General features: G+C 54.5%; 2 protein-coding genes across 2 annotated transcripts in view; one reads left to right on the top strand and one right to left on the bottom strand.

Annotated features, from left to right (window-relative positions):
* Positions 1-10,708, bottom strand: part of HS1BP3 (HCLS1 binding protein 3) — a 46,804-nt gene extending 36,096 nt beyond the window's left edge. The window contains exon 1 of the mRNA XM_070799095.1: positions 10,505-10,708. The gene's annotated coding sequence lies outside the window, so the exon portion shown is untranslated. The remainder of the gene's footprint in view (positions 1-10,504) is intronic.
* A 476-nt stretch (positions 10,709-11,184) lies between these two features.
* On the top strand, positions 11,185-23,110 carry GDF7 (growth differentiation factor 7). The gene is made up of 2 exons (XM_019970645.2): positions 11,185-11,683; positions 14,358-23,110. Exons 1-2 carry the CDS (start codon positions 11,290-11,292, stop codon positions 15,314-15,316), a joined length of 1,353 nt encoding a protein of 450 aa, XP_019826204.2. The 5' UTR covers positions 11,185-11,289; the 3' UTR covers positions 15,317-23,110.
* The last annotated feature ends 287 nt before the right edge of the window (positions 23,111-23,397 follow it).

The raw sequence follows: 23,397 nt of genomic DNA, 5'->3' as shown, positions 1-23,397 counted from the left end.
GGGATTTTCCAGGCAAGAATACTGGAATGGGTTGCCATTTTCTACTCCAGGGGATCTTAACGACACAGGGATGGAACGCAGGTCTCTTATGTCTCCTGCATCGGTAGGTGGGTTCTTTACCACTAGTGCCATCTGGGAAGCCTGTGTTGCTCTAATGTTCAGCAACTAAAATGACAGGTCTCTCTGCTTCTGATACTAGTCAGAGTTCCTCACAAAGCCACTCTCCTCTCTCCCTCATGACCTTTTCATTCATTCATTCAACAGCTATCTACTGGACTGGGCCTCTGCTTGGGGCCCTGTGGAGGCTCCTGAGCTATTCGTGACAAGGACACCATGGCCCAGGGCTCCGTCTGTGGACTTGCTGCCTCCAGCTTCCCCTTTCCTAGCCTCTCTTCAAGGTTCTAGCTCCTTCCTACTGTCTGCTGACTCCCCTTTGTCCACAGAGGGGCACAGCTTGGTGGGTGATGGGTGTCCCTGTCCTGGCTCCCATGGCCGCCTTTGGGTCCACAGCTGGAGATCCTGATAGGCAAGGTCACAAAACTGTTGGAGCTGAGAGTTAGGCTGAGCCTGTGGAGAAGGCAGCACAGGAGGGTGCAGAGAAGCACACATGTCCCAGGGCAAGCACAGGTGGGAGCTGCAAAGAATGGGACCCCGCACCCCCACCGGAGCTGGTGGCATGTTGGTCACCTGTGCCTTGCAGGCAAATGAACCTCACCCCTGGCCCCAGGCTTCCGAGCGTGCACTGAGGGGGTACTTGGCACACCCAGAGCCTGCCGAGAACCCCACTGGTTCCCCATGAAAGAGTGAGCCCATTCGGAGAGCAATCCCATTTTCTGCCTCTGTGGGTCCCACACGCCCCTCTGTGGCTCCAGTGGATAATTGCATACAATGCATGGAATGTGGAATCTAAATCTGATATTTTCTGCTTCCTGCCTGACTCAGGGAGCCCTTTCCATGGCTGAAGCCGCAGTAACGCAAAACACATTGCAGGGAAGCTGACAGTTGCCCCTTCCCACTGCCCTGGGAGGAATGCTCCAGGCCTTAGTCACCCCCTGCCCCAGGGAAGTCGCTGGACCTCAGGGCCAGTGGGGTAAGTTAGAGGCACCACAGCCCACAAGGAGTCTTATCTGAGCTCTGGTCAACCTTGCCCTGGTTTCTGGTGGGGTGGGATTTCTGGGGACCTGCTGATTTGTCTCTGTTCTCTGTAGTGATGCTTTAGCACTCCAGTGGGGAGCTGGGTACCCCAAGTCGAACAAGGCCACCACCTCATCTGTCCCTCAGCAAATGCTCCTGGGCACCGCTATGGGGCTGGGACTTTATACCAGGCCCAGAGGATGCAGAAGACACAGGCCTCCCTGGCAGGGCTCACACACCACTCAGGGACCCTTGGAGATGCCAACGCAAGTGCAGGCCCACAGAGCGCAGAGAAGGGCACATAGCCAACTCATCCAGGGGTTGGGGCATACAGAAGTTCTTCCAAGAGGAGGCGGTGCCAGACTCAGGACATGAAAAAGTAGATTTTGTCTCTTTGAGCCTTGGTTTTCTCATTGGTGAAAGGGACATGATGGAAATCTTTAATCCATAGCACTGCTGTTACTTAAATGAGCTCACCTGTGACTGAAATGAGAGGAGATGTATGGCAGACACTGTAGGTGAGCTACCCCAAAGCCAGTCATTCCTGTTTGCCTTTTACTACCATAGAGGCTGCAGTCCATGGGGTTGCAAACAGTCGGACACGGCTGAGCGACTGAACAACAACCATAAAGGCTAGACAGGTATAGCATTCATGCTGCTAAGGAACTGCAGTTAGAAGATGCTTTGTGACATAATTCTGGCCATATACATGCAAGTTCCTGCAGAGGGTTTACCTTGCTCGGAGAAAGCTCTTTGTACCTTGCCGGTGCTGAGTCAAAGAATTTCCTGCCTTAAAGTGTTGCGTCTGTCTGAAGCTTCCCTGATGATCCAGTAGCTAAGATTCCACGCTCCCAATGCAAGGGACCCAGGGTTCCATCCCTGATCAGGGATCTAGATCTTGCATACCTCAACTAAGACCTGGTGCAGCCAATTAAATAAATAAATATATATATATATATATATATATATTAAAATGTTGCTGTGTCACAGTGCTCTTGGGAAATTTCCCTGAACTTGCATTCCCACCAAGAGTATATATTAGAATGCCTACTTGTATCTCCTTTCACCAAGAATGCATTTTACGTTCTTTGGTTTTACTAGCCTGAGAAGTAAATAAAAATGGTATTGTTTTCATTTGCAATGATTTGCTGGTGACTTTGGGGATTTTGATGTTGTCACCCTATATTTTTCTAACTCTTTGTGTCCCCAGCGATAAGGATAAGCACTTTGACTAGAGCTCTCCAACTCTGTATTCAAGCCAGAAAAAAAATGCCTGGGAGGACAGGACCCAGCTGGGGCTCTGCCCTAAATTAAGGTATTATTCAGAGGTGGATCAGCTACCTAGGGAAGTGGGAAACACACACAAAGGGGCTGCCGTGGCCTAAGGTCAAGTCCCCAGTTTTGTAGGCAGCCTCACCCTTTGCAGCCTTAGAGCCCAGCCTCCTGAAGATCTCACAGATGCCTTTGCTATGTGGACCAGAGAACCTGAGACAGGCCATCCAGGCTGAGGACACCGGGTCCCCAGGTCAGCTGTGTGATGTCCAACACTCTGCTATGGGAACATGAGACATTCTGGTCCCAGGGTCCTCATCCTCTGGAGTGCTGCAAGATCTCACATTCTAGAATTAGGGACACATCTTCTGGATCCTCCAAGCCTGTTCTTGACCTCTGTTAACCCCTATTTTCCCAAGCAAAGAAGACCGTTTGGTTCTCTGTTCATTATGTGACTAGACTAAAAACCGGGGCTCCTACCTGACAAATCGGAGGACCCGGCATTCTGAATCACTGCATATTCTAAGTGCCACCAGTTTTTATTCTAAAAGGAGTTTGTTTTGTTTCAATCTCATGTGTCGACAAAGGTCTCCAAGAAAATCTAATGGAGGCATAGCTTCAGACTATTAATGTTCACGATGGGCCTGAAAGACCACATAGAAGAGACTGGATGGACAGGTTTGATCAGTCTTTGGACAGGTTAAACCAGGACTGACTTAATCAGAAAGCTGTAAAAGCCAGCATTTATTGAGCCAGGCACTATGGTAAAGCTTTTACCTACTTTGTTTCCTTTATCCTTAGGTACACCTGACAGGTAGGAATCTCTGTCTCCATTTAAAGGTGGAGGATAACAAGTTAATTAACTTAAGGTCACAAAACTAGTGCACTATAAAGGTGGTTTGGAAGCCAGTGTTTATCATGACTCCACCCTCTCGTTTCTCTCCTGACCTCAGTGGAGATGTGTGGTCCTTGTCCCCTCAACTCCCAGGATACCTTAGAGCTCCAGGTAAGCTGGTTCAACCTCAGGGTCCCCGTGCAGAGCTTCCTGAGTCTTCTCCCAGACTGGTTTTTGTAAATCTGAGCAGGAATGGGGTTCAGCCACACTATGGTGCTGTTATAACCAGTGACCAGCAGATGGCAGTATCCACCAGCCCTCTGCCATTTGTCCCAACCCTAAAGGAAGGGCCCTGAGAAACCCCTGTGAAATTTCTAGAAAGGAACTATTCCACTCCCTTCTTCTCAGCCCCATCTCCTCCCCTCACTGAAGGATGGGGCCATGCCAGTGGCCGGGGATGGGCTGCAGCCCACCCCGGTGTGGATGCCAGAGCTGTTGCCTGGGGTAACCTGGGGGCAGACAAGCCCTGCGTGGAGCATGGGAAATGCATAGCATCCAGAGGAAGCCCAGACCTGGGCATCAGACGGGCTGAGCCAGAGGCCTGCGGGGATCGTCCCACATCCACAGCCCCACCCCTGGTCTTTCCGTGGGGAGGTGGCTACAGCACATCTCTGGCTGAACAGGAAGCAACAGCGCGGATGCAGTGGTTGGGGGCGTCCTCTGTGAACCGTTGTCACCATCCCCAGCCCTCTCAGGGACACCTTCTTTGGGGGTACAGCCCCAAGCTGAGGCTGCCTCCTCAAAGCTAACCCTCTCCAGCTCTGAATGCATTCCAAACCGGGGGGCTGGCCCCTGCCTGGGTCCTTGGCACTGGGCCCCGTCCTCACCTGCTCCCCACCTCTCACAGGTGGACCCTTGGTGGACATTTGATTATTAGCCTCACTGGGGATCGTTATCAGCGTCTGGGGATCAAAAGCCAGGAAGGGCCAAGGGACTTGCGGTCCGAGGTGAGAGGCCAGATTTGAATTCTGGTCTCTTGACTCTCTGGAACCATCAACATTATAGCCCAGGGGGGCATCTGTTTTACTTCCAAAATAGTGCTGGGCTGCAAGGGCCCACAACCCCTAATGATGGGCAGGGCAAGGGCTGAGCCCTCAATCATCCTCTTCCTCTCCTCCAGGGTACCCAGGGCAGAGCTGGGCTGGGACCTTATGAGCCACACAGAGAGCAAAGACACAGGATCACAGATGGCCCCCCCCTTCCCTGGCAGCTGTGATGCCAAATGCCAGGGTGCTGATCCTTTTCCCTCCTTGGGGACTTGGCTGCCCTGCATGGGCAATGCAAGGCACAGGGCAAGGCATCTCTAAGGAACCTTCTCTTGTCTTCTCATCAGGAGCTCCAGGCTGCAGCAGAGTGGATCCCGCTGGTGAAATCCAAGACTGACTTCCTAAGTGGCATCAACCCCAGTGCGCCAGTTCACGTTCCCGGGTGACTTGTGAACTTCTGTCAGCAGAGGTGCCTTTGAGAGGTGTGGTGGCTCTCACAGGAGCTGGGTACAGACTGCCTCACCTTCAGGGCTGTCAGGAGACTACCCGGGACTAGGAGGGAGCTCCCGTTCTGCAGGTATGCAAGCAGAGCCTCGGTAGCAGTTTGTGAAGAGTCAGGCATCATATGAAAAGTTGGCCCAAAGAATCCTAATATTCTTTTAGACATCCTGGAGTGTAAAGTCAAGTGGGCCTTAGGAACTATTACTATGAACAAAGCTAGTGGAGGTGATGGAATCCCTGCTGAGCTACTTCAGATCTTAAAAGACGATGCTGTGAAAGTGCTGCATACAATATGTCAGCAAATTTGGAAAACTCAGCAGAGGCCACAGGACTGGAAAAGGTCAGTTTTTATTTCAATCCCAAGAAGGGCAGCACCAAAGAATGTTCAAACTACTGCACAACTGTACTCATTTCACATGCTAGCAAGGTAATGCTCAAGATCTTTCAAGTTAGCCTTCAACAATACACGAACTAAGAACTTCCAAATGTACAAGCTAGGTTTAGAAAAGGCACAGTAACCAGAGATCAAATTGCCAACTTTCGTTGGATCATAGAGAAAGCACAGAAATTTCAGAAAAACATCTACTACTGCTTCTTTGACTACGCTAAAGTCTTTGACTGTGTGGATCACAACAAACTGTGGAAATTTCTTAAAGAGATGGGAATACCAAATCACCTTACCTGTCTCCTGAGAAACCAGTATGCAGATCAAGAAGCAACAGTTAGAACCAGACATGGAACAACTGACTGGTTCAAAATTGGGACTCTGCTTATTTAATTTATATGCAGAGTACATCATGTGAAATGCCAGGCTGAATGAATTGCAAGCTGGAATCAAGATTGCTGAGAGAAATATCAACAACCTCAGATATGCAGAAGACACCACCCATGAAGAGGAACTAAAGAGCCTCTTGATGAAGGTGAAAGAGGAGAGTGAAAAACTTGGCTTAAAACTCAACATTTAAACAAACTAAAATCATGGCATCCGGTCCCATGACTTCATGGTAAATTGAAAGGGAAAAAGTGGAAACTGGCGGATTTTATTTTCTTGGGCTCCAAAATAACTGCAGATGGTGATTGCATGCACAAAATTGAAAGGCGCTTGCTCTTGGAAGGAAGGCTATGACAAACCCTGACAGTGTATTTAAAAGTAAAGACATTACTTTGCTGACAAAGGTCCATATAGTCAAAGCTATGTTTTTTTTTTCCAGTAGTCATGTATGAATGTGAGAGTTGAACCGTAAAGAAGCCTGAGCGCCAAAGAATGGATGCTTTTGAATTGTGGTGCAGGAGAAGACTCTTGAGAGTCCCTTGGACTGCAAGGAGATCCAATCAGTCAATTGTAAAGGAAATCAGTCCTGAATATTCATTGGAAAGAACTGATTAGAGCTGAAGCTCCAATACTTTGGCCACCTGATGCAAAGAACTGATTCATTGGGAAAGATCCTGATGCTGGGAAAGATCGACGGCAGGAGGAGAAGGGGATGACAGAGGATCAGATGGTTGGATGGCATCACCGACTCAATGAACATGAATCTGAGCAAACTCTGGGAGATAGTGAAGGACAGGGAAGCCTGGCGTGCCAGTCCATGGGGTCATAAAGAGTCAGATACAACTTAGCTACTAAGCAACAACAGCAAATTCTTTCAAATCCTTGAATTCTAGGACCTGAGTCAGAAACATGGTGGCCAGAGAAAGCAAAGAGCTTCTGCAGAGGACAGATGGGTGGCCAAGTGCTCTCCAAGGCAAGGATCTGGGGCTGAGAATGTGGGGACCGCTTCTTCCCACCCCAACTAAGAAACACCCACCTCCCAACCAGGCTGCCTCTCTGTCCGCCCGCCCCTCCACACACACCGCCCCTGTTGGAGCCAATCTCACCTCTGCTGTCTGAGGAGGTAACAGCTGAAGTCTGGAGTTCTTGGGACACTGAGGGGTGGCCTTCAGACTAATAAAGAACAGAAGTTGGAACTTGCAGCCCCCGGTTTTCTCCCAGCTGTCTCTAAGTTTCCTGCACCAGCTGCCCTCTGACTGCTGGACACACGGGGGACTAGGAGGCCACCTTCAAAGTACGCCACGCAGCAGGTAGGGCACAACGTCTCCAGGCCAGGAGAGAGCACTCCCACCTGCCTGGCCCACCTACCAAAGGCCTCCCTGACCCTGGAGGAAGCCCCAAGTGAGCCCAGGGTTGGCCTGGCCCTGTGGGCCTCAGGAGACCAGCCACCCGCTCAGCAGAAGGCCTGATGGGGGGCCAAGAACTCCTGGTGTCACGTTCCCCTGTCCTCAAGAAGGGAGCCTCTCCAGACGGATGCTCAGTCACGGCTCCCAGGGAAGCCCTGAACAGGGCATGGGAGACCTGGTCCAAGTCAAGCCCTCGCCGCGAGCCTGACTCACTAGGCCATTAGGTCACTTCATGTAAACTTAGCTGTCAGACCACATGCTCCTACCGGCCAGTCCTGCTCTGAGCTCTGTGGCTTCTCCAGCCACAGGCAGGCCCTGCTGCTGCCGATGACAGACTATGTTCAGTTGGCGAGCTCCCAGCTGATGCGAGAGGCAGGAAGGAGTCCTCAAGACGATGCTTTCATAAGCCTCACCTGGACCTGAGAGTTCTTTTCTGCCAAGAATTTTCCAAAGAGCTTGCAGGACAAGACAGGACCCTCTGCCTCTCCATTGGAGCTGAGCAGAGTGTTGCAGGTCACCCCGCTATGATCCCATCTCCACTGTGAGCAGCCAAGGGTTGGGCAAAGACAGGATGACTCCAGGCTCTGCCATTCACCAGGTTACCTGCGGAAGGTGTTACATTTCACTGTGACTCAACTTTCTCTGTCGATAAAATGGGAACACTAATGCCTGACGGGCTTTCCAGGAGGCTCAGTAGGTAAAGAATCCGCCTGTAATGCGGAAGACACAGGAGATGCAGGTTTGACCCCTGGGTTGGGAAGATCCCCTGCAGAAGGAAATGGGAACCCACTCCAGTATTCTTGCCTGGGAAATCCCAGACAGAAGAGCCTGGAGGGCTACAGTCCATGGGGTTGCAAAGAGTTGGATACACCGTAGCGATTGAGCATGCACGCACACACCTCACAGGACAGAGCAGCGGTGAGACTTAAGGGCCATGAAGTCACTTAAGCAGTTAGCAACATGCCTGGTACTTGGTGGAGAAGGAAAAGGCAACACATTCCAGTGTTCTTGCCTGGAGAATCCCATGGACAGAGGAGCCTGGTGGGCTACAGTCCATGGGGTCGCAAAGAGTCGGACAGGACTGGAGTGACTTAGCAGTAGCATCTGGTACTTGGAGAACCATAATTATCATTTGGTTAATGGTAACCATTGGTTACCATCATTATTTGAGAGGAAGGAGAGGGAGCCAGGCATGACCCAAGCTTCCTTCTGCCTCTCTCCTTTCTGGGCTCTGCTTCAATGTGGCCACTGGTGGTCAAAAAGACCCACAAGCCCTGCTTCCCATCAGTTTACTTTTTTTTATTTTTGCCAGCATCAGGGCTTAGTTGTGGCACTCAGGTTAGTTGCTCTGCTGCATGTGAGACCTTAGTTCCCCAACCACGGAGTGAACTGGTGTCCTCTGCACTGCAAGGCAAATTCTTAACCACTGGACCGCCAGGGGATTCCCCCATCACTTTACTTTGAACCACCTAACAGTGTACCATATATTCAGGTGCATTTATGCAAGTGTTTACCATCTCTTCTACCTTTACGAGAGCTCCATGCACTTGTCCTGCATGTTGCTGAATTCACAATATATGGAGAGCCACTCACAGTTAAGTATTTACAGGAAAGAATACATGAATAGAGGAATGGCTACATGATGAAGAAATGCATTGTTGTCTGACTTGACAGACCAAGACACACAGGTAACAGTGGCTAAGGCCTGGCTCAAGCACACACATGATGGGTGGGGCTCCAGCAGCAGCAGCCCACCCCTAGCACTCTCCTCTAGAGCCTTCTGGTGCCTAGAAGCTGCTTCTTTCTCAGCCATCATCACCCTAGGGATCCAGAACAGACTGGGAGGGGCGAGGCTCTGAGCCCCCTCTGTGCCCACCTGTTATCCTGGATCCACACCAACTTCCTGAATTGAGAATCTCCCTGTATTACAGATGAGGACATTCAGTCTCAGAGGAGCTTGCTGTCCCTGCTCCCCTAGGGACAGCAAGGGCCCAGGGATTCCAACCCACTCCTCATTCCTAAGCCCCTGAGTGACCTCAAGGCGGAGGTATCATGCAATCAACAAAGGTTTATTTGGCACCTGCTCTGCCAGGCCAGTGCCAGGACCCTTCAGGTTCTTGCCTTCACACAGTTGGAGGAACTGAAGCCCAGACGATGCAACGGAGTGTGGTTGTTAACAGCAAAACCAGGACAAGAACCAGTAGTCTTACTGGACTCCAGTTCAGAGATGCCAGAGTGTTTGCATCAGGGTCTTGATGATATGCAAAACATCTAAAGACTGTTCACCGTGGCTGCAGGAGGAAAGGAGGCCAAGAAAGACAGCAGGGACCCAGTCGTGGCCTTCACAGAGACAGCTGTGCCTGAGGGGCCACTACTTTGACTGATCAGTGTCTTTGGGGGGTTGGTTCTGCCAGACAGCCTGCCTGGATTCCTGCAGGGCCGCTCTGTACCCGCACCAGCGAGAGAGGAAGGTTCCTGACCACGTCCTTGGCCCCCAAATCCTGTTGGGTTAATGCAGCCCCAGTAATCCCAGCCTCCCACTGCCCTTCCTGCCCAGACGTTCCCACGCAACCTCTGGCTTTTTTCCCCACCTCTGTCCACCTGATCCGCTTGGGGCCTGACCCCTTGTCTCTCCTGCCCCCCTAAATCCCGAGTGGTGAGTGACCCAAAGTCCCACGCTGAACGGACACTGCATCTTTGCAGTGGTTGGCAGGATGACGACTGGTAAGTTCACTTGGGACAAAGCAGCGGGTATAGGGGAGCTCGGGAGCCTGGGGCCGTCGTCGGCCCAGGAGCTCCACGTGGGTAATCCTCCGTGGGTCAGAGCGCACGGCGGCCGATCGAGAGCAAAACTCCTGCGACTTTGGGTCCCCAGGCGTCGCACTGACGCTGATCACCTACTCAAAGAAACCGTGACTCGCTGTCCCCGTCTAGATTTAGAGCACGGTGGCAAATACAATGTTCAAAGAAAAAGATGCGCCTACTCTGCTACGGGGATCCGTCAGGCTCCGGCCCTCTGTCCGCCCACCAGCAGATCGTCCATCCGCTGAGCCTTCCGGCCCTCTACGGTCCGACGTCCCGGCTGCTGGTGGAGCTGAGCCGACACCCAGAACTCTCTCCCCGGCTCATCTCCCTGAGATGGCGGCCTCTGGACCTACCCCTGCCAGCTGAGCATTCAAGCACCCCGCCCGCCGTCCTTGCGACGGCGGTCTGGGCGCCCCCTCCATCCTCCTCGCTACCCCCCAACCCAGCTCGAGAACCGCGGCCCGGGAAGGAATTACAGAGGCGCTACCCTGAGGCTCTACGCCGCCCGCCCTCCCGGCTCCAGGCGCTCCCCAACATACCCGAGAGCCCGTTTCCGTTCGCCGGGGCTCCCGGGGAGGCGGACGGGCGGAAGGGGTCCTTACTGTCCACGCGCAGATGAAGTTGAGCCGCTCCCGAGCGGGAACCCCCACGTCACCCAGAAATTGCCTTCGTAGTTCCTTTAAGAACTACGAAGATCCTGGCGCCCGTCTAAGCGCGCGTTCCGCACCCCTACCTTTGCTGGCTCGACCGTCGGTCCTCGTCCAGCTGTCTTTCCGGCCTGTCCTTTCAGGCCCCTAACCCTCTCTTTCCTACCGGTCCTCTTTCCTGCTCCCGCCTCCCGCTCCGATCTTTGAAGGCTGTGCCAGGGTGGGGACCCGCGGGACCCATGAGCAAAAATGCACTTTGGCGCCCTGTGGCCTCTGTGCGCCCTCGTGGCCTCTTTGTGCGCCCTGGCCACGGAATCGTGGCACTGACCGGCGGGGCGAGCCCCTCCGCCGCCCCACCTCCAGCGTCTCGGGCGGAATAGGAGCGGGGAGGGGGCGGGTGGTTCTCCGCAGGGGAGTGGGTAAGGAGCTGGGCGGGTACGCGCGAGGCCTCGGAGCCTCTGACTCCCGAGGGCGCATCTGGCCCCGGGCGCAGCGTGGGCGGAGGGGGGGTGGTCGCCTGGCCCCGGGGAAGCGAGGCGGGGCCCAGGTGGGTGGCGGGAGCCTCGGGTCGGTGACACTCGCCTGGAGAGAGTTGGGACGAAGAGCTCGGGTGGGACGAGGAGGCTCCGGCCCGGGGCTAGGCTTTAGGCCGGAGTAGGGGGCGCGGTGCTGAGGCTCGAGCGTTCAGCAGGGGGCGCTGCTCTGGGCGTTGGACGGGGGTGGGGTGGGGTGGGGTGGGGTGGGAGAGGAGGGGGGTGCGCAGCTTGCAGCGCACACTTCCCCCATTATTAAACATTATGTTCAAAAGGCGCCGGGGGACTTCCCGAAGCCACGGAGCCCGCGCCGCCCGCCCGCCTGGCCCTCGGAGCCCATGGACCTGAGCGCGGCCGCCGCGCTGTGCCTCTGGCTGCTGAGCGCCTGCCGCCCCCGCGACGGGCTAGAAGCGGCCGCCGTGCTGCGGGCGGCGGGGGCAGGGCCGGCCGAGAGTCCGGGGGGCGGCGGCGGCGGCAGCGGGACAACCCTCGCCGCGGCTGAGGGCACCTCCGCTGCCCTGGCCGCCGCGTCTCCCGGGCCCCGCGGTGCGCGCCGCGCCACGGGCTCCGGCTTCAGGAACGGCTCGGTGGTGCCGCACCAGTTCATGATGTCGCTTTACAGGAGCCTGACCGGGAGGACTCCGGCCGGGCCAGTCGCCGTGTCCACCTCAGGATCTGGCCGCCACGGCCGCGCGGACACAGTCACCGGCTTCGCGGACCAGGCGATCCCAGGTACTCTGCTGTTACCGCGCCCGTCCATCCTGTCTTGCGCCCCAGCACCATTCCCCTCGGTGTGGCGGGGTGGGGGTGGGGGGGGACCTCGGTACCCGCACATCCCAGGCTCAGGTGTTAGAAAGTTCTCCGAGGCCCACGCACCCCACCTCGCAGCGCCTGGACTCTGGCTAGAGCCGCAGCAGCTGGCGGGGGCCCGCGGCCCCAGAGGGCTATGCCCGTCCTCTGCCCGGGGTGCCCTGGCCCTGCCAGCCCCGCGGGTCCCTTCGAGGAGGCAGGCTGAGTTGGAGATCCGGAGAAGCAAGGAGGGGATTCGGCCCAGAGGGATTGAGCAGTGGTGGCGTCGTTGGCTGCTTGATTGCTCTGCAGCTCCCAATCTTGGGGGAGGGCCGTACAAACTCGGGGAAACAGAGGGGAACGCGGGACAGAGCGGGCATCAGACTAAAGTACAGGGCTCCGGAGAGGCTGGTGGCATCACCAGGTGCGAGGAGAGCCCTTCTCAGCAGGCTGATTTGGGTGGAGGCGGGTGCCTGCCTGGGGCTGGATCCTTGGGGAGGTAGAGGGAGAGGCGAGGAGGCTATGCAGAGAGGAGAGGAGGGCCCGCGAACCTGTAGGAATTCAGGCCTCTCTGGGACCAAGCACCCCACCTTGCTCCACCCTGAGCCCTCCAAAGGTAGGACTTGGGTGAGGCAGTGGTGGTTGGGGAGTGTCATCTGGATTTTATTAATCTCTATTGAAGCCATTAGAGCAGACAGATAGGGAAAATTTAACTAATTTCAGGCGGAAATGCAAGTAATTTCGGCCTTAATTCTATCCAGCCAGAGACCCAGCCTGGAAGGCAGGAGGGAAAGAAAGGCAATAGGGCTGGGAAGTAAGTGCTGCTGCCACCCAGGCCCTGCCTGGGAGCCACTGGGGGTTCCGTATGCCCACCACTAGCCTGGGAAAGCAGGCAGAGGGGGTGCAGTAATCAGGTTTCTCATTCCCTCCAGCATGCACACAGGGTCTACACAGGCCGCTTTATTTGGAATGCAGGAACAGTTTGGGCCCAAATGGCCCTAAAGTCTGGTGGAAATTTTCAAGCATTCTCTGAGAGCCTGGGGTGCCCCCTGGATGGGATGCTAGGGTACTTGTAGGGAGCCTGAATCCTGGTGTGCAGACCCTGGGGAGGGAGGGGGTCTGCCAGCTGTGGGAGAGGTGAGATGTGTATGGCCCTGAGCTTGTAGAGGCACCAGATGCTCTTCCTTAGATCGAGTTAGGCCTGCAGTGGCCTCAGCCTAAGCTAAATCCCAGGAAATTTCGGAGAGGATGCATCGGCAGAATCTCAAACCAGGGAGAGGCTTGCAGGGGAAGCTCAGAGAGAGTGCTGCCGCTCCCAAAGCCCTGGGGAGAAAGCATGGGGAGACTGAAGGAGCACTTTGCCCAGCGCCTCTCCTGCTTGCCTTCTGCCCTGAGCCTCCACTCAGAGCAGGGCTGCCTGAGGTCTCAAGAGGCCGGGGCAGCACACCCACACTTCGGTCCCGGGGAGTCAATGGCTTGGCGTCCAGTGGTTGGTGAGCAACACTCCAACAGTGGGGGGAGTCTGCACAGTCTCTTCGCGTTTGGGGCAAAACGAAACCATATGACCTTCTTCAAAGGGAGCTCCTTATCTGCTTCTTGGTGGAATTTCAGCTCTTTTCTTCCTTTCTGAGCCCCCAAAGGAAAAAAGTGTCTACGACGAGAAGTAAAATCCCGGAGGCCGAGTTGAGTTCTAACGGAGGGAAAGGCTACGTCTGTGAGGGGACCAGGGGGCCCTGGCGGGGAGGCCAGTCGGTCCTGTGCCTTCCCTGCAGCAAGGCGTCCCGGCCGCTTTAAGCCCTTCCCAGAAAGTGGCTTGCGCTCCTTTGCCGCCTTTCCCCTCCGTCGAAGGTAGCGGAAACACTGGGAGAAGCTTGAGCCTGGAGTTCCCATTGCGACCAGGGGCTGAGCCGGCCCCTATTTGGGCCTCAGTTCCCCTCCGGCAGAGCGAGGAGGCTGGATGCGGGAAAGGGTGTCTGCAGCCCTGTGGACACGTGCCCCTTCCGGACGAATCTTGGAGGTCCAGCCTGCACGGGAGATCGTGTCCGGCTGGAATGTTCAGGCAGGGCTAGGGAAGAGAAGCCGCAGAAGCAGTTTTCAGGGGACAAGAACTTTCGGTTTTCGCCCAACCGAGACTCTGAGGCTCTCCTGGCGGATAAGGAGGGCCATAACGAGCAGTCCCCGGACCGTGCCTGGCCTGGCCTCCAGGTCTTTAAGAGGTGCACGACTTCTGATGCGCCCACCAGGCCTCTTTTTCTGCCACCGGCCGGAAGTCTGGCCTCCGCCTTAGTCTTCGAAAACCCATGGCTCTGGGGCAGGCAGCCGAACTGCAGGAGCCATCAGGCTTGGGTCTCGGGTACCGACGAGGCGCGCTACGTTGGTTGGGTTGTCGGACATCATTTAGCTGGAAATAAAGCTCACATCCCGATAGTCTGAGCGACGGCTCCCTCTCTTTTGGGCCAGGCTGACGGCTTTCGGACTGGAGCCGAGATGTGCGAGTGGGCGCCGGCCCCAGCGAGCCTTGCTCCCACATCCAGGGAAGATGGGACTGTTTGCAGTTAGGAGGTGCACACTTCGCTCTCACTGCCGTTCTTTATCTGTCTCTGCCCATCCCCTGCAGACGAATCGGCAGCCCAGACCGGCCTGAACTTCCTGTTCGACGTGTCAAGCCTTCCCGACGCAGACGAGGTGTTGGGCGCGGAGCTGCGCGTGCTGCGCCGGGAGTCCGGGGCGCGGGGCCCCGGCAGCGCGAGTCCCCCGTTGCTGCTGCTGTCCACGTGCCCCAGCGCCGCGAGCGCCCCGCGCCTACTGCACTCCCGAGCCGCCGAGTTCCTGGACGCCGCGCGCTGGGAGGTGTTCGACGTGGCAGACGCCTTACGGCGCCACCGCCGGGAACCGCGCACCAGCCGCGCGTTCTGCCTCTCGCTGAGCGGAGTGGTGGGTTCGGCGCGGGTCCCGCTGGCACTGCGGCCGCTGGGCTTCGGTTTGCGGGGCGGCGGCGGCGCGGCGGCGGAGGAACGCGCGCTGCTGGTGGTCTCTTCCCGCACGCAGAGGAAGGAGAGCCTGTTCCGAGAGATCCGCTCCCAGGCGCGCGCGCTCGGGGCCGCGCTGGCTGTGGAGTCGCGGCCCGATTCCAGACCCGGCGTGGGCTCGCCGACCGCGGTCATCGGCGGTCGCAGGCGGCGGCGGACGGCGTTGGCCGGGGCGCGGGCAGCTCAGGGCAGCGGCGGGGGCGCGGGCCGGGGCCACGGGCGCAGGGGCCGGAGCCGCTGTAGCCGCAAGCCCTTGCACGTGGACTTCAAGGAGCTGGGCTGGGACGACTGGATCATCGCGCCCCTGGACTACGAGGCATACCACTGCGAGGGCGTGTGCGACTTCCCGCTGCGCTCGCACCTTGAGCCCACCAACCACGCCATCATTCAGACGCTGCTGAACTCCATGGCCCCGGATGCGGCGCCAGCCTCCTGCTGCGTGCCCGCGCGCCTCAGCCCGATCAGCATCCTCTACATCGACGCCGCCAACAACGTGGTCTACAAGCAGTACGAGGACATGGTGGTGGAGGCGTGCGGCTGCAGGTAGCATGCGGGCCGCGGGCCAGGGCGGGGGCAGCCGCGCCACCCAGGGACTCCCCGCTGAAAAGCAGGTTGGGGCCGAGCCTGTCGCCTTGCTGGGGTGCGCGTCCGAGTCTGGCCCGGCGCCCTCGCGGCGGAGGGAGCGCGCACGTTCACATACCAGCACGCACAGCCGCACACTCCTCACTCGTGCACACATGCACGGTGGACGCATCGGAAGGCCTTGGGAAGAGAGGATCTGACGCTACCGAATGTCACAGGTCATGTGTATTTTGCAAATAGATATCTATTTCTGCGCCCACTGCCCCCTTTTGAGGAGAGGAGGGGGTTGCGTTGCCGTGACAGTAACTGGCACTAAATCAAGTAGAATCGGGTTAGGGAATTGGGGTCTTCAGAGTCGGGGGAACTAAAGGGATACTCGAATAAGTCTCATTTCACCCCTATTTTGTTTCTGGCCAAGTGTGGGGCACACCTGGCTGGGAGGGAGGGGGCAGAGTTCCCGGTGTTGCTCCGGGGGCAGACAGTAATGCCCTTTCTGAAAGTTTGCGTTGCACCCACGTCATTAACTCTGGAGAGGAACCGCTGAAAAGGCCTCATCTTTTTCCTTTAACTTCCAAAAGTCTAACATTTCCCAGTTTTGAAAGGGGAGTTTGTCGGAAAGACTGCATTGTGGAGCTTCCCAGATCTCTGCAAAGGTCAGCACCACTTTTTTTTTTAAATCAATTCCAATTGGGAATTATCTAGAAAGTGGAAAAAACAATTTAGGAGGGGATAGGTGAGATGGGGGATAGGCTTTTAACTGCCGGTCTGATCTAACTTGTCATGGGGTAGAGTGGTGTCTTCCCGGTCCTGCAGCTCCTAAGCTGGGTGGACCAAGGTGGTCCTAGGGCCTTGGGGGGACGCAGGAGGAAGCTGGTGCTATGTCTGGGGATTGGGAAAGGGGGTTGCTATAACTTTCCCTAAAGACCTGTCAGGAGGTTTTTCTAAGGAGCTGGGAGGAGGCTTCTAGGGTTGGAAAGAGGCACCGAGGTGGGTGGGGTGGGCAGGTTCCTGCCAAGGATGGAGGACTGGGGCTTGTCTGCCAGGTAGGCACAGCCCCCTCCAAATGGCACCCTCGGAGTGGCCCACATGTGCTTGTGCTTAGCTATCAAGTCTATGTCGGCTTTTGCACGCTTTCACTGTGTTGTTGCTGTAGTTTTTGGCAGTGCGATAGTAACGGGAAGTGAAGCCACACAAAAGTGCTTTTGTGAGATTTCAGCTCCCCACAGCCCAGTGGTTCAGAGCAGGAGGAACGTCGGTCCCTCCCCTCCTTGCTCCTTGGAGGGGCATCTGCAGTTTCGCTGCTGTGGTCCTTTCAGAAGGACCATGGTGTGGGGGTCAGAAGTGGAAGACTATCCCTGGTCTCTCTGTTTTGCCCCAAGAAGTCTTGCTGATAGTAGGATTGTCTGTCCCCGTAAAAGGGAGGCAGAACATGCCAGCCTTCATTGTTTTATTTGGATCATTTCTGCCTGGGGGCCCTCTGTGGCCTGTGTAAATGATTGGGAGAAGGGAAAGAAACAGGTTGGATTCCACCTGCCTGGGGCTCCGAGGACTTTCCTGAGAAACCCTGCAGCCCTCCTGGTCCTCCTGCTTAAGGCTGTGCTGGGCTTTTTCCTTTAGGGTCCCTGAGAGGCCTTCTTCGCTACTCTTCTTGTCCTGGATGCTAAGATCCAGAGCGATTTATACAAATCTTCATTCTCAGAGATTACACTCTTAAAGAGAGGTTTGAAAGATTTAGATATAACTCATTTATTTAAGGATCCCCACCTGAGTCCTTTCTATCTTTTAAAATCCCCCCAAAGGAGGAGAAAGCACATTTATAATGTGAATTTATATGCTGTGGCTATGTAAGTAGCTATCCATAACCAGAAAATGCAAGTCTCTTCTCGTTAAAACAAAAATCCCAAAGCGGCTGCTGCAGTACACTTCCAGTCAATTTCAGTAACTGGGCAAACATCTATAAATTTTGCCAGAGAAGTGACACTCTCATTTTCTAAACTATGATTTGAATGGTATTTGCATAGTGATTACTCTGAGACCTATCACAATGAAGAATTTTTTTAAAAAGGGCACTAAAGTATTAAAAGTCATGATATTAGAAGTTTTAGAAAGGGAGCTGAAAAACTATAGCTAAATATTATTTTGAAGAAATTCTAGGATATTTAATCTCTTTGGACAAAAGCAAACATTTGATACTTTGTTAATGACTAGGAGAAACAATTGGAGGGGAAGAAATGCCTTGATTTAGTCTGAGCTTTCTGTAACAGGAAAAAAAAAATAGTCCATTTTCTGTTTCCTCCTGTTGACCTGCTTCCACCAAGATGTAATGAAAGTGATGGAGGAAGTGGGGTGTCTCCCTTATCTGAGTCCAGGCTGCACCCCATGGTGGGGGGCGTTGTCCTTAGTCACTGACAGTTCCTTTGATGACCCCTGATGCCCTCAATGTGTTCTTTGTTTACCGGATAAAAGGAATGCCACCTAGATTTCATCTGGAGCTGCACAAACCCACCAGGGACCACCGTGTCCCGTCTCAGGCCTCTGTATCTCAGAGTTAAAAGGAGGTGAACAGAGAGGATGATGTGTTTTGCTTTGTAAATGGGCCATCACACATGGAGACCGACAGATTTTTGCTGTGGAGATGTGGTTAGGATAGCTTTGTCAAGACGTGGACACGAGTGTTTTCCCTGCACGGTCAGTAGTACCCTGTACTGTCGTCTGTCTTCCAGGCAGTGGGGAGCAGGCCTGAATCAGCCAGCTGGAATCTCCAGTCCCCACGGATGGGAGAACGGGCTGCTGACAGTCATGGACAGAGTGTCAGGACTGTGAGTGAAGGTGGCTCTCCTTTAGCCTGGGGTCCCCAAACTCTTCCTCTCAAAGGAGACCCACCTTTCTATATTGCTGGGGGAGAATCGAGATCCTTCAAACCATTCTTTGCTAGAGAGGAGGGTCTGGCATTACTGCCTGGGGAGCACAGGGCAGGCCAGCTGGGGCCGTCGGGGATGGTGCCAGGTCTGCCAGACACCCAGGCAGTCTAGTCACTGCCGCTTGAAGCCAGACTTCTGTATTAAGGGTGACCCCAGCGCTGGCAAGTGGCTGTGCCCACCGATGCTGCCGTGCTTACCTGGTTGAATTCTGGGTTTCCAAGCAGCAGGACTGGGTCCTCTGGAGAGGGTGGCAGGCCTTGTCAGCTTAGCTTGGGGAAGCAGGCTTGAGCTGCGCCGTTCATTCTGTACATGCTCCCCTTCTCCCTCCTGTCCTGGCCAGTTTTTTTGCTGCCATGGCAGGGGAGGGAGAAGACAGGTGGACTGTGTGATTGGCGAGTTGCCCCGTCAAACCTTCTACGGGGACTTCTCCCTTGACAGCTCTCGGAGGAGGTGTCAGCAGGAGCAGAAACCTTGTTCCCATTTGTGCTCAAGAGAGTCTGACTACCTTGTGGATGTCATCACAGTGTAACTCAAACCCTACAAGTCAGTTATCCTGTTTGCAATCTCATTCAAACTCAAGTAGACTGATTTTTTCCTTAAAGCAGAGACAAAAAAACTGAATGCTTTCCAAGTGCAGCTCGTGCAAAGTCCAACTCTCCTCTTGCTTGAACGTGGGCTCTAGAGAATCCAATGAGAGGACCAGAAGGCACTGTAGCCTCCTCTGGACCAACATGCTGTCTGGGGCCTTGGGGATTCTTGGGACACAGAGCTTCCTGCAGGTCCAGAAAGCAGGGCCAGCTCAGTGGGCCTTGGGCAGAGGACCTCTGGGGGACGCCAGGTGGGCTGGGCTGTTAGGTGCTGGAAAGCAGGGTCCGAGAGGGCCTAGGTCAGATCGTGCTCTCAGAAAGGGTCTGGACTGGGGAGGAAAGAGTCATGGCTGAGTGACCCCAGAAGATAGAGGGCAATGAGGTGGGAAGTAGCTGGACCCCTCCACAGGGCTGTGGGCAGTGCAGAGGCTGAGCCCACCATGGAAGTGCCCACAGAAAGGCCACTCCACTGGGCGTCTCTGGAGAAGTCTGGCAAGTCATGGGTGGTCACCTCCCTGCTCAGAGTGTCAGCAAAATGAGAAGCGCTTGGGTCCCGTGGTTTAGAATTGTCCTTCATCTCCAGAGCCCATTCACGTCATTTGAAGGCAGAGCAGAGGTGACCTCCTGGAGAAGGTTCCCTCCAACCCAGCCCCAGAGCGGCTGTCACAGGTGCTGTAGCTTTTTCGTGTGTGTGTGTGTGTGTGTGTGTGTGTGTGTGTTTGGGTGTGTGTCTGTTCATTACACTCTTGGCCTCCATTGGTGCTTCTTGGATGTTGCTCTGGTATCCTCCCAGGGCAAGGTAGGCCAAGAGTCCTGGGGGTCGGGCTCAGCTCACCAGAGCCACGGCTTTTCTCTCATCATGTCCCAGCTGAGGGGCACTATCGGCCCTGCTGGAATTCTGCCTGTGCTCCAGGGTCGGTAGAGTCACACCTGGCTGAGATTTTTCTGTGACCAAGTCTTGGAGGGGGGCTCCCACACTGCGGGTACTACTCTGGGAGGAGAGGACAGAAAAGGTGGTGCCTTGCTGCAGCCCAGACAGGGACCTGGGCTGTCGCGGAGTCCTGGACAAGGCGGGCAAGCCCACCTGAGGATGAACTGCTCTGCCAGGGCCCCACCTGGCCCTCAGCCACGTCATTGCTGGGCCAGTGTGTGGCCCAGCTACTGGGGGTGTGACCCAGGGGCAGACGCCAGGAAAGCTATGCTTTCTCTTCTTTTTGAAGCCCTGGACACCAGTAGCAGAGTTGAACACTAAGGAACATGAGAAGGGAGGAGAGAAAAAGATGTTATTTCTAACTTTTCAGACAGCTCAGCCTTTGGCTCCTGGAACCTGCGGCCCCCTTTATTGGAGCAGGTTTCTTCCTCCTTTTGTGCTGTCCTGGACTTTAATATGCACCCAGGGTTTTAACTGCACAAACAGTTAACTCCTACCGAGGCTCTAGGTTAGAGAAGCCTGTTCTGTCTGGGAAGGCCACACTCCCAGTCTGCAGACAGCCAGCTATGTGGATGTGGCTGCATGGAGAGGGTTGGAAGTCGGCCTGGTCCATCAGTGGGGGTGATTTTGGCTATGTGGGCTCTGGTCCGTCATTCAGGGCTGCTCTCTGCTTGTAACATTTGTGCTTCCAGAGCTCAGCTTCTTCCCACCCGCCCCACTATTGCCTCCACGTTGTTTGCTGTGTGTGCAGAGGGCCTGGGGCTTGGCGGCGGGCAGCGTTGGGAGGTTGGGGCTTCGTGGCTGCAGCAGCAGCTGTAGCAGAGCCACCCGGGCCTCCCAGGGTAAAATCAAAGCGTGTGAGGTCATTGCAAAATCAGTTTGCATTTCAAGTCATGCTTGTACTTGTTGAAAAGTACAAATACACCCCCAGAGAATCACAGGCAGTGGGCGGTGGTAAGCTTTCTCTGCCTTGACAGACCTTCCAGTGGCAGTCTGTGGGCCCCCGCTAGTACCCTCTAGTATCTTGTCTGCGTGCTGTGTTGGCATAAGAAAGGACTAGCTTCTCTCTCACACACACATCCCTATGGAGTAAGAGGGCTGGAGTGTTCATAGAGCCTTCCCAAGAGGTGTTTCTCCAGGCAGGTGAGCCTGTGGGTAGGACAGCTTGATGTGCTATTTACTGTATGAAGCAGTTTTCACTCTTTTTTGGCCTGGTGAACTTCCCTCTGTTAGTTTAGGGCAGTGCAGAAGCTTTTAATCTTCTAAGTCAGTAATGGGATGTGAAATAAATTGTCTAGAAGAAGAAGAAGAAGCTTCGCATAGCAAGTTCCAGGTGCCTTTAGGCCTGGAGGTTCAAGACCTTCCAGACGCAGCGAAGTGTTTTTGCTTCTGCCTTTCTTTTTCACTGGCTTTTAAGATGTAGGCCAACAGGAGTGTGATGGTGTGGAGATCTGGCCAGGTGGGCATGGGCCAGTGGTGGTCTTCTTTGCAGCCGGTTCTTTTCTTCTCTGTGCTTTTCCACCTGACCAGCAGTTACTGCATCCAATGGCGGGGGCAAATTATCTATCTGTTCCCAGCCTCGACTCCGCTCAGACACTTGGCTGCTAGAATCTAGAACCTCAGCCGGACCTTCCTGGGCTGAGGTGTGCTTGTGGTGGACAGTGACAAGACTCCCACCCTGTGGGGCTTATTCATGGGAGTCTTGCTGAGTTAGAGGTCAATACAAACCCATCTCTGCCCGGGAAGCACGCCCTTCCCTTAAGGCTGCTCCCTGGGCTGCAGGATGGGGAAGAGTCATCTCTGGCTGGAGGTTCGCTGCAGCCACACACAGCCATACCTGTTGTACATTCTTTGTCACGAGCCCATTTTCTCACGCCTCTCAACCTGGAGTGGCCCTCACCTAGATTTTTCTGGGGGTGAGTGAGTCTGAAAAGCAGTGACAAGGTGTGTCAGAGGCCCTTCCTTGTCTGCATGTTTATCTCTGAGTGACTGAAGGCTGCCAAGGGCAGAAAAAGGTGCACGTGTCCCCGCGGCTCAGGGCAGCAGGAACTTGGCTTGAGGGGAGCAGGCTGGCTTGAGGAAGGCTGCACCTATTAGCAGGGCTTATTTTCTTTGCAACTTATATTTCCGGGTCAGGACCTGTGAGAGTAAGAGCAAAGTCAGCGATGCAGTACTCTGTTTCGAAAGTGATGATACAGTTCAGGGAGAAAGCAAGATCGTGATAAAATGTGTTTTCTGGCTGGGAAGTACTCAAGTTCCAAGCCAGGAACGGAGGCTCTGGAAAGGGGGAATGTCTCTGTCTTTGTCCACCTGGAGAGCATCTTTAGAGCAATGGTTTCATTTTGTTTTTTGGCATTTCACTTTATGCTGTAGCACGAAGAACTTTTATGTTTTTTATGAGGAAGAATCATCTTCGAGTCACTTTAGGTCTTTTAGCTGCAAGTATTTCACCCCACATGGAAAGTTAATGATTTCTTTTAGCAAGATTTCTGTAATGATTTTTTTACTTGCTTTCAGTGGATGAAAATAGGAGATTCTGGAAAGTTTGGAAAGCATTTACTTTCTTCCTTTTTTTTAAATATATGAAGAAGCAGCTTTTCTCACTGTGAAGGCTTCTGCAGAAGTCCGGCACCAGCTTACCTGTGGTGCATTTGCACAGGCGCTGGGCGGGCAGTGCGTCTGATGTGATGGGCACCCTGCCCTTTGCCAAACATGCCCTCCAGTGCCGATACAGTGATTTTAAAGGAAATGGGCGAAACTCGAAATGATGGCAATGCCATCACAGCTGAATGACATGCCGTTCAGTCAGCTGCTACAGACACAGTTAACGATGTGGGGGCATGGATAGACGCCCCTTTTGTTTTGCAGTGACATTGTTTCTCGGCTTGGCTTGGGAGTGAGATGGGCAAGCCGGGGAGGTTTTTAGACTCATTTAACACAAGCTGAAATTTCCTTTGTCACCTGTCTTCTAGCTCTGGTTCGGCCTGAGGCTTGGGGGCTGGTGCTTGGGCCGTTCATCTCCCTGCTGCCCGGTTTGGCTATCTGGGCGGCACGAGCTGACGTCATGAATGCCACCCCTGTGCCCAGCCTGGCCAGCAGGGAACTCTTCCAGGGCAGGTACAAACCCACTGTGTATATGTATTCTCAAATTTAAATAGACTGTACATATTGGAATGTAAATGAACTGTAAAACAGCAATTTCTATTTTTCTGGACAGTTAGATAGCAGTATATATTTGTTAAACGTGCTTGTGTACTCTTCATTAACCGTCTTAATATTTTGTACAGATAAGTTGATTAAATATTTTATTGTTAAAACTGCTCTTGGCTGGTCTTTAGAGAACCACTTTTTGATTTGTTATCGTGTTTTCCCATGTTGAGAATAGCAGTCAACCTCTGAGAGTTTAGGAGTGGGTACATTGGAACCGGAGGTTCTGGGCCCATGAGTCTTGAAGCTGACCGACTGCTCCCCCTTGAAACACCTCAGGCTGTGAGTCCAGGAGGGTGGGGGCTTGAGCCATGGGGCTGCTGCTCCCTGGGTCTCTGTGGCTGGTGTGACCCTGCAGAGGACACTGTGCAGCCACACATGGTATGAAGCCACTGCAGGG

The sequence above is a fragment of the Bos indicus genome, chromosome 11 (genome assembly GCF_029378745.1).
Source record: "Bos indicus isolate NIAB-ARS_2022 breed Sahiwal x Tharparkar chromosome 11, NIAB-ARS_B.indTharparkar_mat_pri_1.0, whole genome shotgun sequence".
Taxonomy (NCBI): Eukaryota; Metazoa; Chordata; class Mammalia; order Artiodactyla; family Bovidae; genus Bos; species Bos indicus.
The sequence above is the reverse complement of the archived record's forward strand: the minus strand, read 5'-3'. Positions and strand labels throughout refer to the sequence as shown.

Bases quoted from the DNA above. Each gene is read 5' to 3' on its own strand.
- GDF7 (XM_019970645.2), top strand. From the start codon at position 11,290: ATGGACCTGAGCGCGGCCGCCGCGCTGTGCCTCTGGCTGCTGAGCGCC. The intron at 11,684-14,357 runs GTACTCTGCTGT...CATCCCCTGCAG, and splicing joins CGCGGACCAGGCGATCCCAG to ACGAATCGGCAGCCCAGACC.